We start from the raw sequence: 13,944 nt of genomic DNA, 5'->3' as shown, positions 1-13,944 counted from the left end.
GGTGCCCTTGTTGTTGGTGTCCTAGTTGGTGTCCTTGTTGTTGGTGTCCTAGTTGGTGTCCTTGTTGGTGTTCTAGTTGGTGTCCTGCAATTATTGGAAAATGAAAAATTCAAACACAAAATTACGTTTATTACATCATGTAAATCATTTATTGTAATATGTAAATATACTGGATGAATATTCTGTTGATGAGCTAATTTCGATATTGATATTATATATATATTAATGTTTGTTGGTTTCACATTTATTTCCACTTTGCAAATGTAATTCATTTTAAAATAAGAATCAAAGTGAATTCATTTTATTAAATTTTCATATGTACAAATTACTATTGTAATAATTTTCAATGAGAGTCAAAATGAAATGAATGTTCAGCAAAGTGTTGAAAAATGTTTTGAATATTGTTCAATGCTGTTTAAATCACCATGAGGAATAGCCGTGGTACAGACGATTATGGCACAGACAGCGGTAAAAGCAACGAAGAATTTCATTTTTGCACTTTTTTAGATGAACTGTTCAGTTTGAAAATAAATTTCACTTTGATCATTTACCACTTAACGTGGACTTTTTATAGCGTGCTTCTGCTCGCCAATCATGCGAAAATATCTCATGTATATGCAGATAATAATAAATGTTGGCATTCCCTTTGGGTTTTTCCACCGCGTTGTAATGTAATTTTTTCATTTTCAATTCCAAGAACCGATTGCCATTTTTGCCTACATCATCATTGGCTCAAAATATCAAATCACTGAAATGCGCATGCAAAAAAACAAAACAAATTAAAGCATTCTGACATTATGTTATCAATGCTACCAAATTTCGTTTTGAATCTCAAAAAATATGATTGTGCTTTTATTATTCCCCATAATTGGCACTTCAGCAAGTGATACTTTGAAGAAAAAAATACTTTCAATCTAGGGGGTAGACACGTGGAATAGGATTAGGCTTTTAGTGTAAAAATTTGAGAAATTAAAGTGGAATAGATAATTCAGTAACTGGATTCATATGGATTTACTAATCTCATGTATGGGATGGCGAAAATGGGTTAGATTCAATGTTTTTGTAATCGATAATACAGAATTTGATCAAAGCATTGAACTTTTTTGATATAGTCATTTGTTCTTTTTTGAAATATTTTTTAGTTTAAAAGTCGAATATAAATTTACAAAACAATAGATACACTTTCTCAAAATTTTATTGATGAAAAAAATCATTTGAATTATCAATAACAAAATGTCATACTCCAGTGTTGATAAATAAGTTTTCAACAAAGTGAATAGCGTCGGAATGTGACATCATATTTGACAATGAAATGACGGATTGGTGGAATAGTGGGATTAGTTTATATATTTGAATCATGGTTTAATCGTTTGTGTCTCCCCCCTAGCTTTCACTATTGAATTCACCATTTTTCTTATTCTGAATTGAAAAATGCTATCAATTCATTTGTAATTCCGTTACAAATGACATCAGTCACTTAAGTGACCAATTGGTATATACATTCGGGTGAAATAATAAAATAATAAATAAATTTTCGATGCACTTTTCATACAAATATTTGTGAAAATGGCCAAAAATGTGGATTTTTGTATGGCCATGTGAAACTTTGTACATTTCACAAAAAAATAATATTCCGAAAGTATGGCGTACCTCCCGCACAAATTTTTCGATTTTATGCTCAATATCAAAAGTTTTGTATGTGAATTCATAGATCATAGTAGCTACCATGTATTATCGTTTGCACCTCCAATTACATTGAAAACACTTTTTAAAATCATACGCATTTCCCTCTTTATTGGTGATCATAAATAGATAAATCTTTCTTCGAAATGGAACAATGCAAAATTGAACATGTAGAAGCTTTGACTTTGTTTTCGTTCCGATGAGCAATTTCCTTAAGCTTTGTTACAGTTACCGTGAAATAAAATTAGTAAGTTTAAAACTATTCAGCTTTCCAATTTTATCTCGCAGTATGCCTGGCTTATTCAATAAATTATTTCAATTTAAATTATTTTGGATGTACTGTAAATCGAAATTGAACAAAGTCTTTTACAATCATGGAAATGTCGGAAATTGGTAATTTTCGAAAGAACATGATGAGAATCATAAGATCTGTATCCAATCCCATAAGGAGTTTTTATGTTCGATCTGAAATATCAATCGTGTGCCATTTTCAACAATGATAACCGGGGTTTTCAAATGAAATGATTCATGAGCACTTGTTTTTAAATTTGATGTCATTTGCAACTGATAAAATAATGTTGATTGCGATCGTCAAAAAATAAAATTGAAACGTTTGAAAAAAACCAAAGGTCAAAGCAAGAACATTATGAATTATTTGTTAAATATTTGGGGCTGTTCGAACCTTCACTAAGTTTTATGTCAAAAAATTCGATCTTAAAAATGGGCATACTTAGTATATCTTGAAAATTGAACGGATGAGGATCAAAGTAAGCTCAAATCCCGATGAAAATAAAAGAGCAACATGATTTTTTTTGTATGGAGTTGTTCTTGTAATTATAACAACAAATCTATTTATGTAAAAAAAACTTCATGATGCTCTTTTATTTTCATCGGGATATAAGCTCACTTTAATCCTTACCCATTCAATTGTAGTTAAGCTACGGCTAAATAAATGTTTTCATGTAAAAATAAAGCGCATTGGTAACAGTGCCATTGAAAAAATTGAAAATGATGCTTAACATCATCTAACGATATAAAGTTTATAAATCTTTCGATTTGGTGAGTTTTTTTGCTGCAAACGTATTGGCTACATACTGTTTAAAGTAGTAAGCAGGCTGTGTGTTCTGTATAATTTCAGCAGGCACTGCTATTTCTAGCACGATAGCTATGCTCTGCCTAAGTTTGACGCATTGCATACCGCATTGAAATCGGTGACTGCTGTAAGCAGTGTGTGTTCGTTACGCGGCAATAGCGACACCGTAAACCATCAATACACATGCATGAATGCTGCGTAATACACGGTATCGCTATTGCCGCGTAATGAACACACACTGTAAGCAGGCATCGATTTCAATGCGGTATGCAATGCGTCAAACTTAGGCAGAGTATAGCTATAGTGCTAGAAATAGCAGTACCTGCTGAAATTATACAAAACACACAGCCTGGTAGTAAGAGAGTTCGATCGCATATAGCTGTATTCGCAATTCGTATTTTGTCACACAGCAACAGCAATCAAGACGATGACGCTGTGTATTTTTTCGCAGTTTTTGTTATTCTTGTTGATTTTTAGTTGGTGGGATGCGTTTTAAAAACAAATAACAAACATTCACATTTCATTGTGCAAAGCCATTAAAAAAGTATCGATGTATATATCAATGACGACGTATAATATGTAGTGTATAAATTATTGAAATAAAAATGCTCTCATAAAATAGAGAGAGATAGACAGCATAATATTCTTTTGTATTCTTTCAACTTAACCATCAATTTATATTCATAACTTTTCGATGAGCCATCTTTTTCGTTAGTGCAAAATAATGTCAAATCAAAAAGCTATGGTCATTTTGATAAGAAATAGCTTTGAATATGACACTGTTATTTGCTTTGATTAATCAATAAATTTATAAGAATGAATGTTTTTGTTTAAGCATGTTGCTCCATTACAGGTATATGGCAATTATAAAAATATTCGCTAATTTGCTCTTTGATTTTGCTCATTATTTCACACAAGTTGAATGTTTTTTCGTTTAATTTTGACTATTTAGCTCTTCAAAAATGTAAGAACTTTGATACAAGTAGAACTAATAAGTAATGTTATGTTTGTTTCTTTCAATACAAATTCAAATTCGTTTGTGAATTATAAACATTCAAATGAGAAACCGGTCATAGAATAGTCTTATGAAACTCTCATCTTCTGTTATTTAATTTTGCTGATTATGTCATTATCTATGAGACATTATCATTTTAATTAATAGACTAGCTTTAGCTTTTTTGTGTATAGATTTCCAAACTTATCGCAAGAGATTCTGTAAATATTTTCTATGCGAGACAATGACAAAAATATTTAAAAAATGTATAAATATCATTATGGGCGTCAAAAAACAAGGGAAATTAAGAACATTAAAAAAAATTGTGTATTTGTGTTTTATTGTTTTTAGAATTTAAGCTTTTCTTTTTTTTTGGGACTTAATAAACAGCTTGTTTGTTAAATGTGTGTTGGCAGCAGTCTGCATTTGAGGCACTTTGTTAACCACCGAAACCACCACCTAATGAACTAATCCGGCTGAACATGACCAAAGAAAAAGTAAGCAAAATAATATTTTAACATCAATAAGAGATTCTGATATAATAGTCTCAATGAGAACTACAAAAAAGAATGATTATTATTAAACGGTGAATTTACCTGTTTGAGATTGTGCATTTGCTGCTGAATTACTTTGACTATTACCAAAACCTGGACCACTGAATCCTGGGCCACCGAATCCTGGGCCACCGAAACCTGGGCCACCGAATCCTGAGCCACCGAATCCTCCACCGATACCTGGACCGAAACCTACACCGTATCCTGGTTGAATGTGTCCACCTGGTTGAACATATCACATATGTCAAAAAAACAGTATCAATTAGAAATTCTGATATATATAATAATAATGAATGATTTTTCTTAATCGTTGAATTAACCTGCGTTTTCAGTTTGTGTGTGAGCACCTGATGCTGCATTCGAGGTACTACTACTGAATCCTCCGCCGAAACCTGGTTGACCACTGAAACCTGGACCGAAACCTATGACGAAAGAAAAAGAAAACAAAATAATATTTTAATATCAATAAGAAATTATGATATAATATTCTCAATGAGATCAATAAAAAATAACGATTTTTGTTAATTACATATATCAACTTCCTTATAAAAACTATACATATGAAAACTAAGTCCTATATACTAATAATGAAATTTACCTTGATTGAAGTTTTGAGTTGAGGATAAAGCATTTGCATTTGAACCAGATGAACTGAATTCGCCTAAACCACCGTTACTAGTGCCGGTTTGTGAGCCAGCGCTGGCTGATGCGCCCGAACTAGATAAACTGTTTTGGCCAAAATTATTATTGCTGCTTTGTGAAGTTGCTCTGAAAATTAAGGTAAACCGTGAGTTAATTGGAAAATCCAGAGTATTGCTAAGCGCTGCTGCCATCCAAAGCATATTTAAATATCTTGCTGAGAATGCGTCGTCCGTCGTATGCGAACGTACGTAGCAGTCTATACATCACAGCGAACAAGAATGAATCCATTCTCAAAACATTCAAACGATTGAATAGAGAACAATGCATGTATTGTTGTTCGCTGTGATGTATAAACTGCTACGTACCTTCGCATGCGACGGACGACGCATTCTCAGCAAGATATTTTAATATGCTCTGGATGGCAGCAGCGCTGAGCAATACCCTGAGAAAATCATTTAAAGATATCGAGTACACACGATGATTGAGAAGTTGACATCGATCCACTGCCATATTGTCCACCTAATCCACCATTAAACAAATATTATTTTAAAATACAAATATTCATCGTTGATAAATTTTACAGCTTATAACTTGATTTTGAGTGCTTGTTGATGCTTTAGAATTTGCTTGACTATTTGCTCCGCTTTGGTTCGAGCCGAAAACTCCTAATTTTATATTTATATTCTTATACAAATACGAATAGTTAATTGTGCTTTTAGTAAATCGAAATTGTAATCGTTTTCATTTTTGAATAACAATTATCACAATTTTTTCAATGTTAAAACACTAAATCGAATGATTTAATTTATCAGCGTTGTTTTCGTATTCTTATTAACACTGAAACCAATTTGGTTGCCGAAATATTTCGTGTATTAACTTACCATGGGGTGCGGAGTTAACGCAAGCAATTACTGCGCACAAAGCAGTGAAGGCAACAAACGATTTCATTTTGGCACTTTAATAACGTGAACTGTTCACTTTGACAATAACTTTCAGTATGATTGAATTATTATCCGATCCAGCGTTATTAAAAAGAAATTCGATCCTTCGCTGATTATCGAAAACAGGCGAAATTATGTAATGTATGTGTGCGTGTGTATTGATCATGAATTACTGTTACTGGTTTTTCCTGTTTTTTTCAGTGTATATACTGTTCTCATTTATTCATCTCTGATGGCATATCATCACATACATCTTGACTAGACCGAAATATCAAATAGACAACGCTTAAGATTAAAAAATAACACTCGACCTGTGGTAACAACTGTTTTTTTTTAGAACATTTATATGAAATGTATTTTTCTTTTCTCTGGTGTGCGATCAGTTTGAATCAATGTCACACACAATAAAAATCTAGGGTATAATCACAATATAATTCACTCAGTTTTCAAAAACTTAAGTCTTTAAAACGAGCTCAATCCCAATTAAGATTCATAAGCATTTGAACAGATTTCAAAAAGAGTCGAATTTAATTAGATTTGTTCGAGATTCGAGTTTCGTGCATATTCAAAATATTCCAAATTAATTGAAAATTTTAATAGATGGTGTGGGCCCTTGAATGACTATGGTGCGATTTCGGCGAATAGTTTTGTTTCATTATTTGCTTCTTCTCTATTCACCTTCATGAATATACATGTATTTATTTTTCAGACATTTAGAATGTCGAAGTCTATCGATGGTCGCATACCATTTGGCGATGATTTTGCCTATGTATTTGTGGATTGAATAATATCACCAAACCAGCTTGAATAACAGTTAATTTGATGTATGTGTCGTGGCTGATATTATACCAATGATAATAGACATGGCAATGAATACTATTCTACTATCAGAATATTTTGTTATCAACATTTTTCGGTGCTGTGGCGAAAGCTACATATGTATTTCGTGTTGAATTTGGCAATAGGTTGAATAGCAAAAACTATTGCTTCCAATTCATTGGTTTTTTTTGTTGATGTCACAAGACTAATCATTTGAATAACTGTCCAGTCATTTAATTCAGTGAGAACATATGCGCTTCTATTCTCAATTAGTTTAAATGAGATTTTTTCCGTTATCTTTCTTTTTATGATCCTGCCAAATATCGCTTGGATTCGTTTCAAATATTAAAGGTTTTAACCTTTCAATATTACAATTTCGAAAAGATTTCATTATGATTTTTTTTTTTCAATTATACACACTCCCATTTTTTTATAGTGATGAGCAAGAAACACTTTATATGATCATGAATATTCGTATCGCAAAATGATGATCTATTTTTTTGATGAATGACTATGCGTTTGGGAAAAAACCCTCTCCACATTTATTACTCGTGCACGATAACAAGTTTTGAGTGAAAATTTCAACGAAGAATAGATATGTTAATAAATGTTAATGTTTGTAAACATTTGTCGGGAAATTTAATGATTTGTCATGGATTATGTCATCAGAAGTATAAAAAATGAAACGCAGAAAAATTTATTTATACAATATTTTTAATGGACTGAGTTTAAATAATATGCTAGAGGCTTTCATCTATTCGTTCATACACATTTATACACAATATTCACGTCCTATTCATCATATATACGATTAAAATTTCTCGCCTATACCAGAGAATGAGTGTATTTTAAACTGCAGTGTACACACACACACAGAATCGAAGAAGATCCTCACAAAAGAGAATGAAAAAACATGCCATAGACGAAATATACACGAAATATACACCAAATATATGCAGTTATGCACATTTATTTGCGCGTATTACAGATGATTTTGCAATATAGTTCACTATTTACAGTATAAATCGTATACATTTGAAGATAAAAACCCCTAGATAATATGATAAAGATTGGTTCTTTGATTCAGAATAATGATTTTTTTTCTATTTAAAAGAACACGTCTATTTTTTGTATCGGATCACTGAAATTAAGTGACACTTTCTTCTGATGTAACTTCATTTTTGTCTATGTATATTTTAAAGGACAAATAACCATCTGAAATTTTAATGAGTTTGAAAATAAAAAGTGAAAAAGGATTTTGTCTCTCATTTGAATTGAAAAAATATTTATTTTATCAAGTTGAAATCATCTTTGAATTGATGTAAATAAAATTATATTGTATTATTTATTCAACTATTTTCGCCGAATTTCATGACACAAACAAGATTATTCTTGTTTTTCTCTTTTCGTTAAAACAATCGAGGTGGCTTGTTGTGGCTTTTCTGAGAAATTCAGTATTTACATTGAAACAAGTAAGAGATTCTTCATTGTTAACGCAGTAACAACTTCATAGGTGCAACCACAGAAAAAAACTGGACCTATTAGTTAAATTACTTCTCTTGGGGCTATTTAGCTTTCGAATCGCAGTTTCAAGCAACTTTTGAATAAGTAAAATTTGAGGCGTTTTGCAAAACTACCACAGTTTGAATCAAAAAGTTAAATATATCCAGCTTAATTTATAGTATACACACAAATATGATGAAATAATTAATAAAGAATTTTTTCGAAGGACAATAAGAACTGCATTAGTAATAACTCTAGTGTATAATTCCTTCTCGATTCATTTAGCGACCATATGGGATACCAGGTTGTAAAAAGGGTCCACCTAAACCATGACCATGATGATGATGGTGTAAACCATGACCATGGAAACCACCAAGACCACCAAGACCGCCAAGATGACCAAATGTCCGTTCAGCTAGCTCTGAAAATACAAGAGAAAATCATTTTCAACCAATTACTTTTCTCTCGTTTGTTCACTGAATATATTCGATTATTTACCAGGCTGCTCGGTTCCATGCACAACGACAATGCACACTAAAACGAAAATAAAAATAAAATTCATATTGAATTTAGACGACCCAATAAACTTAATCGTTGAATAGACAATGATGGTAATTCAATCAATCGTCTAATATTTATATGATATTTGAATTCAATTATTAATCATATAATATTTTTGTTTCGTCGTTGTATAGATAATCTATCCTAGAAATAAAATGTACATTATTTCCGCATAAACTTGTTTCAGTTGTTATAACATTTATAATCGGAATTTTTAAAAACGCATTCCGTTAATATATTACACATTTATTTACGTCACGCAAGCGGAATTTTACGTCGACCATTGAATGAATCCATAAAAAAATAATACCTATAAAAAAACACTGAGCATAATATTCTGGTACAAAGATAGCGGTAAATTCAACCTATAAAATTTTTGGACTGCATGCAGAATTTGCGAATTCCGGTGTTGTAAATAATATGTTGTATGTTGCAATTTTGAAATGATACATGTTAGACTGTGATGGACCATAATGGAACATTAAAACCATGGTGAATCATGTTAAACCATCATAACCTTAGAACACACATCAGAAGATTGATAGGATAAAAATCAAAACCAAAATTATGTCTGTCACGGAGGTAGTCTACTATATTTTACACGATTGCGAATTGCATAAAATTGTACACCACAGGCCTGGTAGACAAATCTAGATTTTTTGCCACATATTTATAAAAAAATACTTTTTCAGCGCAAAAATATTTCCAATATTTACATAAATTTAATCTATTGTTCATTAAGAACTTTATGAAATAATTAATATGTGTCAAAAAAGTATACTGCTTAAAGATTGTTTGAAAAAGTTGATTAAAATTTATCTCGTCGGCTCAAAGAGACTTGAAGTCTTCACATCCTCTCATTGATATCAAAATATTCAATTTTATGTAACGTATTTAAAATACAATATTTTACATGAAATACCTAGATTTGCCGTTTTATTGTCAATCAACGGACAGATTTATCTCGATTTAAAAATATTCAAAAATGATTTTTTTCAATTACTACATATAATCAATATTCTTTCGAATTCATTAAGACTGAATTTGATAAAAAAATTTGCATTTTGAATAGTCGCTCCCAATTCTTGGGACGTGTTTAATTTGTTTGGTTATTCATCCATAATTTTTATTTTGTACGATGTTCCTTAGACACATTTTTTTCGAAAGTAAACAAAGATCATGCAAAAGCTATATTGTGCGCCATAAAAAAACCAAGATTGTTTCATTTTTCCTTCTTTCGAATTGCATTTATTTTATTTTTTACATAATTTTACAGAAACTTTCACACTTTCATTTCATAACTTTGATGAGTATAAAAAAAATGTTTGAATTGATTTACGTTGCACAAAGAATGTGTTAAAAACTGCAAAAGAAATAATACGAACTGAGTAGTTTTACACGGCTCTCAAATAAATGATGAGTTAACGGCCTAGTGGGTAGGCTAGTCCACCTGGATAGGCCAGTCCACCTGCTGGATAAGCTAGTCCACCTGGATAGGCCAATCCACCGACTCCCCCTAATCCACCGAGTCCTACTCCAAGTGGACTGACACCCAAAGTAGCACTCAATGGTAGAGTTGTTCCCACATTATGAATGTCTAAGAAATACACAAAGGAAAATAATTAAAAAAAACCCAAATAATATAAACACTATAAAAATTCTTTTTTCTTACGTGGCATAGCATGCACAACAGCAATGCATAATAAAATGGTCACCAAAAAAAATTTCATCTTGAGTTTTTACGATCTCATAAACAATAGTCCGAACTTACAAAATCGACCATTATATATACGATTTGGATTGGAATATTTATCAACCAAAAATATACTTCAATTTCTAATCTATTGCAGTATAATTACTCATGAAAAATGTTGTTTTCTTTTTCCCGAAATGATACCGGTTTTAGATGATGTGCATTATATATTTATCTCGGTTTATCGTCAACACCATATGGTTTGCGGCAATTGATTAACTAAATTTCACAATATTAATAAATCAAATCAAAAATTATAATACGTCTTCGTAGAAAAAGTCTTCAATAGAATTCTCATTAATGAAAAACAGGAAGTCAGTTTACAATAGATTTTAGAATAAAGAAACCATGTCGATTGAAGTGCAATTTGAGACACTATACATTTTGGCCTTAAGCATGTAATGTTATTGTTATTGAAACATGGGTATTTTGAACTGAAATAACTTGTTATTTTAGTTTTCACTTAAAATAGATCTCTAATTAGCTTTTCAACATTTCGCTTAAACGTTCAAGTATCAGATGAGGAAAAAACTTTTGCTCCAATAGTAATTTAAAAACAAAAGTTGATTTTTATATCAGTTATGTGTATGAATGGCGTATTACTATCTTATATAGTGTTTGCCCTCTTCTCAAGCTTAGATTCTAAATGCTTTCAAATATGATTCTTGTATGCGTTCTATCTATCCACTTTCCTAGGCAGGCATTCTATTGTTTTGTTTGCTTGTTTTGGGAAAGGTTGGTGATGCAAACGAGCTCATTTTTACGGAAATGGCATGTTTATGGGAAATATGGTGACGTGCCAAACCGTAACGCCAAATTCGTATTGATGATTTCACATGCGTGTGTAATTTTAAGGTCTAATTCGAAATATGTGTGAGGTTTTTTGTCGCGAGTAAGGTACAATTAAAAATAAATTGCAGTACAATTAAGTACATTTTTGGTTCAATTATTATCAGCAATAAAAATTTAAAAAATATCGTTTTTCATTTTTGCCATTTTTTCGGGAAACCCCCCGTGAATTTTGAAGGACATGCTCTGCAGAAGGACACCATCGAAGTAATGACTTTATGATGATGTTATTTTGAAGGTACATTTTGGGTACAATTATTATCAGCCATAAAAATTCAAAAAATATCTTTGAGTTTTATTTTGGCTAGTTGACCGGCAAATTGAAGTGCCCCGAAATTTGAACCTCAAATATTATCCGAACGAGTAAGGTACAATTAAAAATAAATTGCGGTACAATTAAGTACATTTTTGGTACAATTATTTAAACCTAGTCCCAAGTTTCGACTTTCACATGTGCGGACATTCGACTATACATATCCACCATCCGTGGTATCGGTTATATTGTTCGCTATTCGGATATGACAGAAGAAACTATCAGAACAGTGATCACCAATGCTTTGTCACCGCAGACGTTAAAAAATGCAAAAGAAGTATCTTATTAATTTCGAAATCAACCGATGAAACCGGTTGAAACGGCTGTTTGGTGGGTAGAATATGTATCGGCAACACGAGATACTCCTTTACTGAAATCACATGCAATCAATTTATCAGCATTCAAGTATTACTCTTTTGATATTTACATTACGATTTCGGCTGGTTTGGTTGTCATCATTGGTCTTTTCATTTTTATAATCCGAAACACATGCGATTAAGATTCAATACGAAATTGGTAATTCTTTTTAAGAATTTTGCTTTTTCTGTCTCATTTCGAAAATAACAGGAACCTATCCATGTGTGACAAATAATGTTGGTTTGAGTTAACTGCCCCAAATGATTGACGATGTGATTAAGCTTGGCAATAATCAATTATTTTATAACGATGCATACATGAATATTTTCATTTTAAATTTGAGCTCAGATATTCATGATTTTATTTCCATTTTGCTTGATTTTAAATATAATTCTCATGCAACATTTTGAGCTTTAATTCAGCACAATCCACGACGTTTCTTAGAGTCTGTTAGAGTCTGAAACTCTGGCGAATCAAAGTTTGTGGAAATTCAAACCACAATTGAAATATCTTCTTGTTTATGTTATGTTGTAAAAATTTAATGTTTTGTTATGTCATGAAAGACAGAGATTCTGTCAAACAGAGTGAATACAACTGTTTAGTGAATTTTGAAATTAAATTGTGTTAATTTCTTTATACAAAATATATATTTCTTTTACAATTTATATTTTTTACAGCGAATCTTTTCATGAAATTCATATTTTCAAAATGACTGACAGATCAAAAATAATATTTAAAAAAATGTGCAAGAGTAATGAGATAATCTTATGCGTGGCATAAATTATTTAACGACCAAATCCTGGGTATAATCCTCCATGCTGGATTCCTCCTAGCTGGTGTCCTCCTTGCTGGAATCCTCCTTGCGTGAATCCTCCTTGGTTTTGTCCCAATAAGTGTCCATTAGCATGTCCAGTATTCAAGTTTTGACCTTGACCGTAGTTGTTGCTACTGGCTTAAAAATCCAAAATATTCGCATAAAATGGCGGATTTTCTCTCTATTTGTCTGGATATGAAATTAAATAAAATATCTTACCCATTACTGTATTGGACGAGAATGTTTGTGAATTACCACCATTAAAACCACTACTTTGTAATCCACCAGAATTTAAACCGTGGCTTAACACACCGCCCTGCTGCCCACCACTACTAAATCCACCACCACCGAATTGACCGCCACCAATTCCAACGCCAAGGCCTCCCAATGGAATTCCAAACCGTTCTGAAAATTAGAATTAAAAAAAAAAACAAGTTTAATCAATTCAGTTTTTCTATGTTTATAATGAATGCTCTAACCTTCCTTAATCTGTGGATTAGAATGCACAGCGGCAATGCACAATAGACCGACAACAAAGAAAGCTTTCATGATGACTCTCGACGTTCTAATTTGTTCGTTCGATGTACAATTACCGTAGTTCATTCAATTGTCCACTATTTATATGATATTTGAAATTAATCAACAACTATATTCATCGTATTGAGTCTTACAAATTCTGGTTTACTTCTTTTAATATTTCCCTTAAAATCTGGATTAAATTTTCTTAGAAAAGTGCATACGTATAAAACAAACAAGTATACTTACGAAATAACAAAAATTATTAATCAAAATATGATGCATTTCAAATCCACATAATCGTAATACATTATCGTCTTCGAAATTTAAATAGAAAATCAAGTTTTACAGTTGCATTACTTGTATCAAATATAGACCACATGTTTGTGTACTGTTTATCTTTCAGCTATGTCACAAAACCACATAAGTGACAAATGGCAAAAACTTCTTTGTCCATATATTTGTATATGCTTTGTTTGTCGCTTGTCGGTCTTTGTCAAGGTTTACTTCTTTTTTTTGAACCTTCTTTCTTCTTAATATAGACTAAGCGAC

At 31.6% G+C, this 13,944-nt stretch overlaps 2 protein-coding genes and 1 long non-coding RNA gene across 3 annotated transcripts; all 3 read right to left on the bottom strand.

Moving 5' to 3' along the window:
* Nucleotides 1-4,091: 4,091 nt before the first annotated feature.
* Nucleotides 4,092-6,003, bottom strand: LOC116342871 (glycine, alanine and asparagine-rich protein-like). Its single transcript, XM_031770661.1, has 6 exons — nucleotides 5,848-6,003; nucleotides 5,443-5,485; nucleotides 4,923-5,092; nucleotides 4,645-4,746; nucleotides 4,367-4,546; nucleotides 4,092-4,246 (listed from the first exon to the last, which is right to left on the bottom strand). Exons 1-6 carry the CDS (start codon nucleotides 5,912-5,914, stop codon nucleotides 4,230-4,232), a joined length of 579 nt encoding a protein of 192 aa, XP_031626521.1. The 5' UTR covers nucleotides 5,915-6,003; the 3' UTR covers nucleotides 4,092-4,229.
* A 1,984-nt stretch (nucleotides 6,004-7,987) lies between these two features.
* Nucleotides 7,988-8,828, bottom strand: LOC116343062. Its single transcript, XR_004201287.1, has 2 exons — nucleotides 8,728-8,828; nucleotides 7,988-8,650 (listed from the first exon to the last, which is right to left on the bottom strand). It is a non-coding gene; the product is annotated as an uncharacterized LOC116343062 (long non-coding RNA).
* Nucleotides 8,829-12,724: 3,896 nt separating this feature from the next.
* On the bottom strand, nucleotides 12,725-13,490 carry LOC116343050 (acanthoscurrin-2-like). Its single transcript, XM_031770930.1, has 3 exons — nucleotides 13,356-13,490; nucleotides 13,096-13,281; nucleotides 12,725-13,014 (listed from the first exon to the last, which is right to left on the bottom strand). Exons 1-3 carry the CDS (start codon nucleotides 13,477-13,479, stop codon nucleotides 12,848-12,850), a joined length of 477 nt encoding a protein of 158 aa, XP_031626790.1. The 5' UTR covers nucleotides 13,480-13,490; the 3' UTR covers nucleotides 12,725-12,847.
* Between the last annotated feature and the right edge of the window lie 454 nt (nucleotides 13,491-13,944).

This window comes from Contarinia nasturtii, unplaced genomic scaffold (assembly GCF_009176525.2).
Source record: "Contarinia nasturtii isolate CC-2019 unplaced genomic scaffold, AAFC_CNas_1.1 Cnas_scaffold_928, whole genome shotgun sequence".
Lineage (NCBI taxonomy): Eukaryota > Metazoa > Arthropoda > Insecta > Diptera > Cecidomyiidae > Contarinia > Contarinia nasturtii.
The sequence above is the reverse complement of the archived record's forward strand: the minus strand, read 5'-3'. Positions and strand labels throughout refer to the sequence as shown.

Bases quoted from the DNA above. Each gene is read 5' to 3' on its own strand.
- LOC116342871 (XM_031770661.1), bottom strand. From the start codon at position 5,914: ATGAAATCGTTTGTTGCCTTCACTGCTTTGTGCGCAGTAATTGCTTGC. The intron at 5,486-5,847 runs GTAAGTTAATAC...ATGGTGGATTAG, and splicing joins CGTTAACTCCGCACCCCATG to GTGGACAATATGGCAGTGGA. The intron at 5,093-5,442 runs GTGTGTACTCGA...CTTAATTTTCAG, and splicing joins ATGTCAACTTCTCAATCATC to AGCAACTTCACAAAGCAGCA.
- LOC116343050 (XM_031770930.1), bottom strand. From the start codon at position 13,479: ATGAACTACGGTAATTGTACATCGAACGAACAAATTAGAACGTCGAGA. The intron at 13,282-13,355 runs GTTAGAGCATTC...TCTAATTTTCAG, and splicing joins TAATCCACAGATTAAGGAAG to AACGGTTTGGAATTCCATTG. The intron at 13,015-13,095 runs GTAAGATATTTT...TGGATTTTTAAG, and splicing joins CTCGTCCAATACAGTAATGG to CCAGTAGCAACAACTACGGT.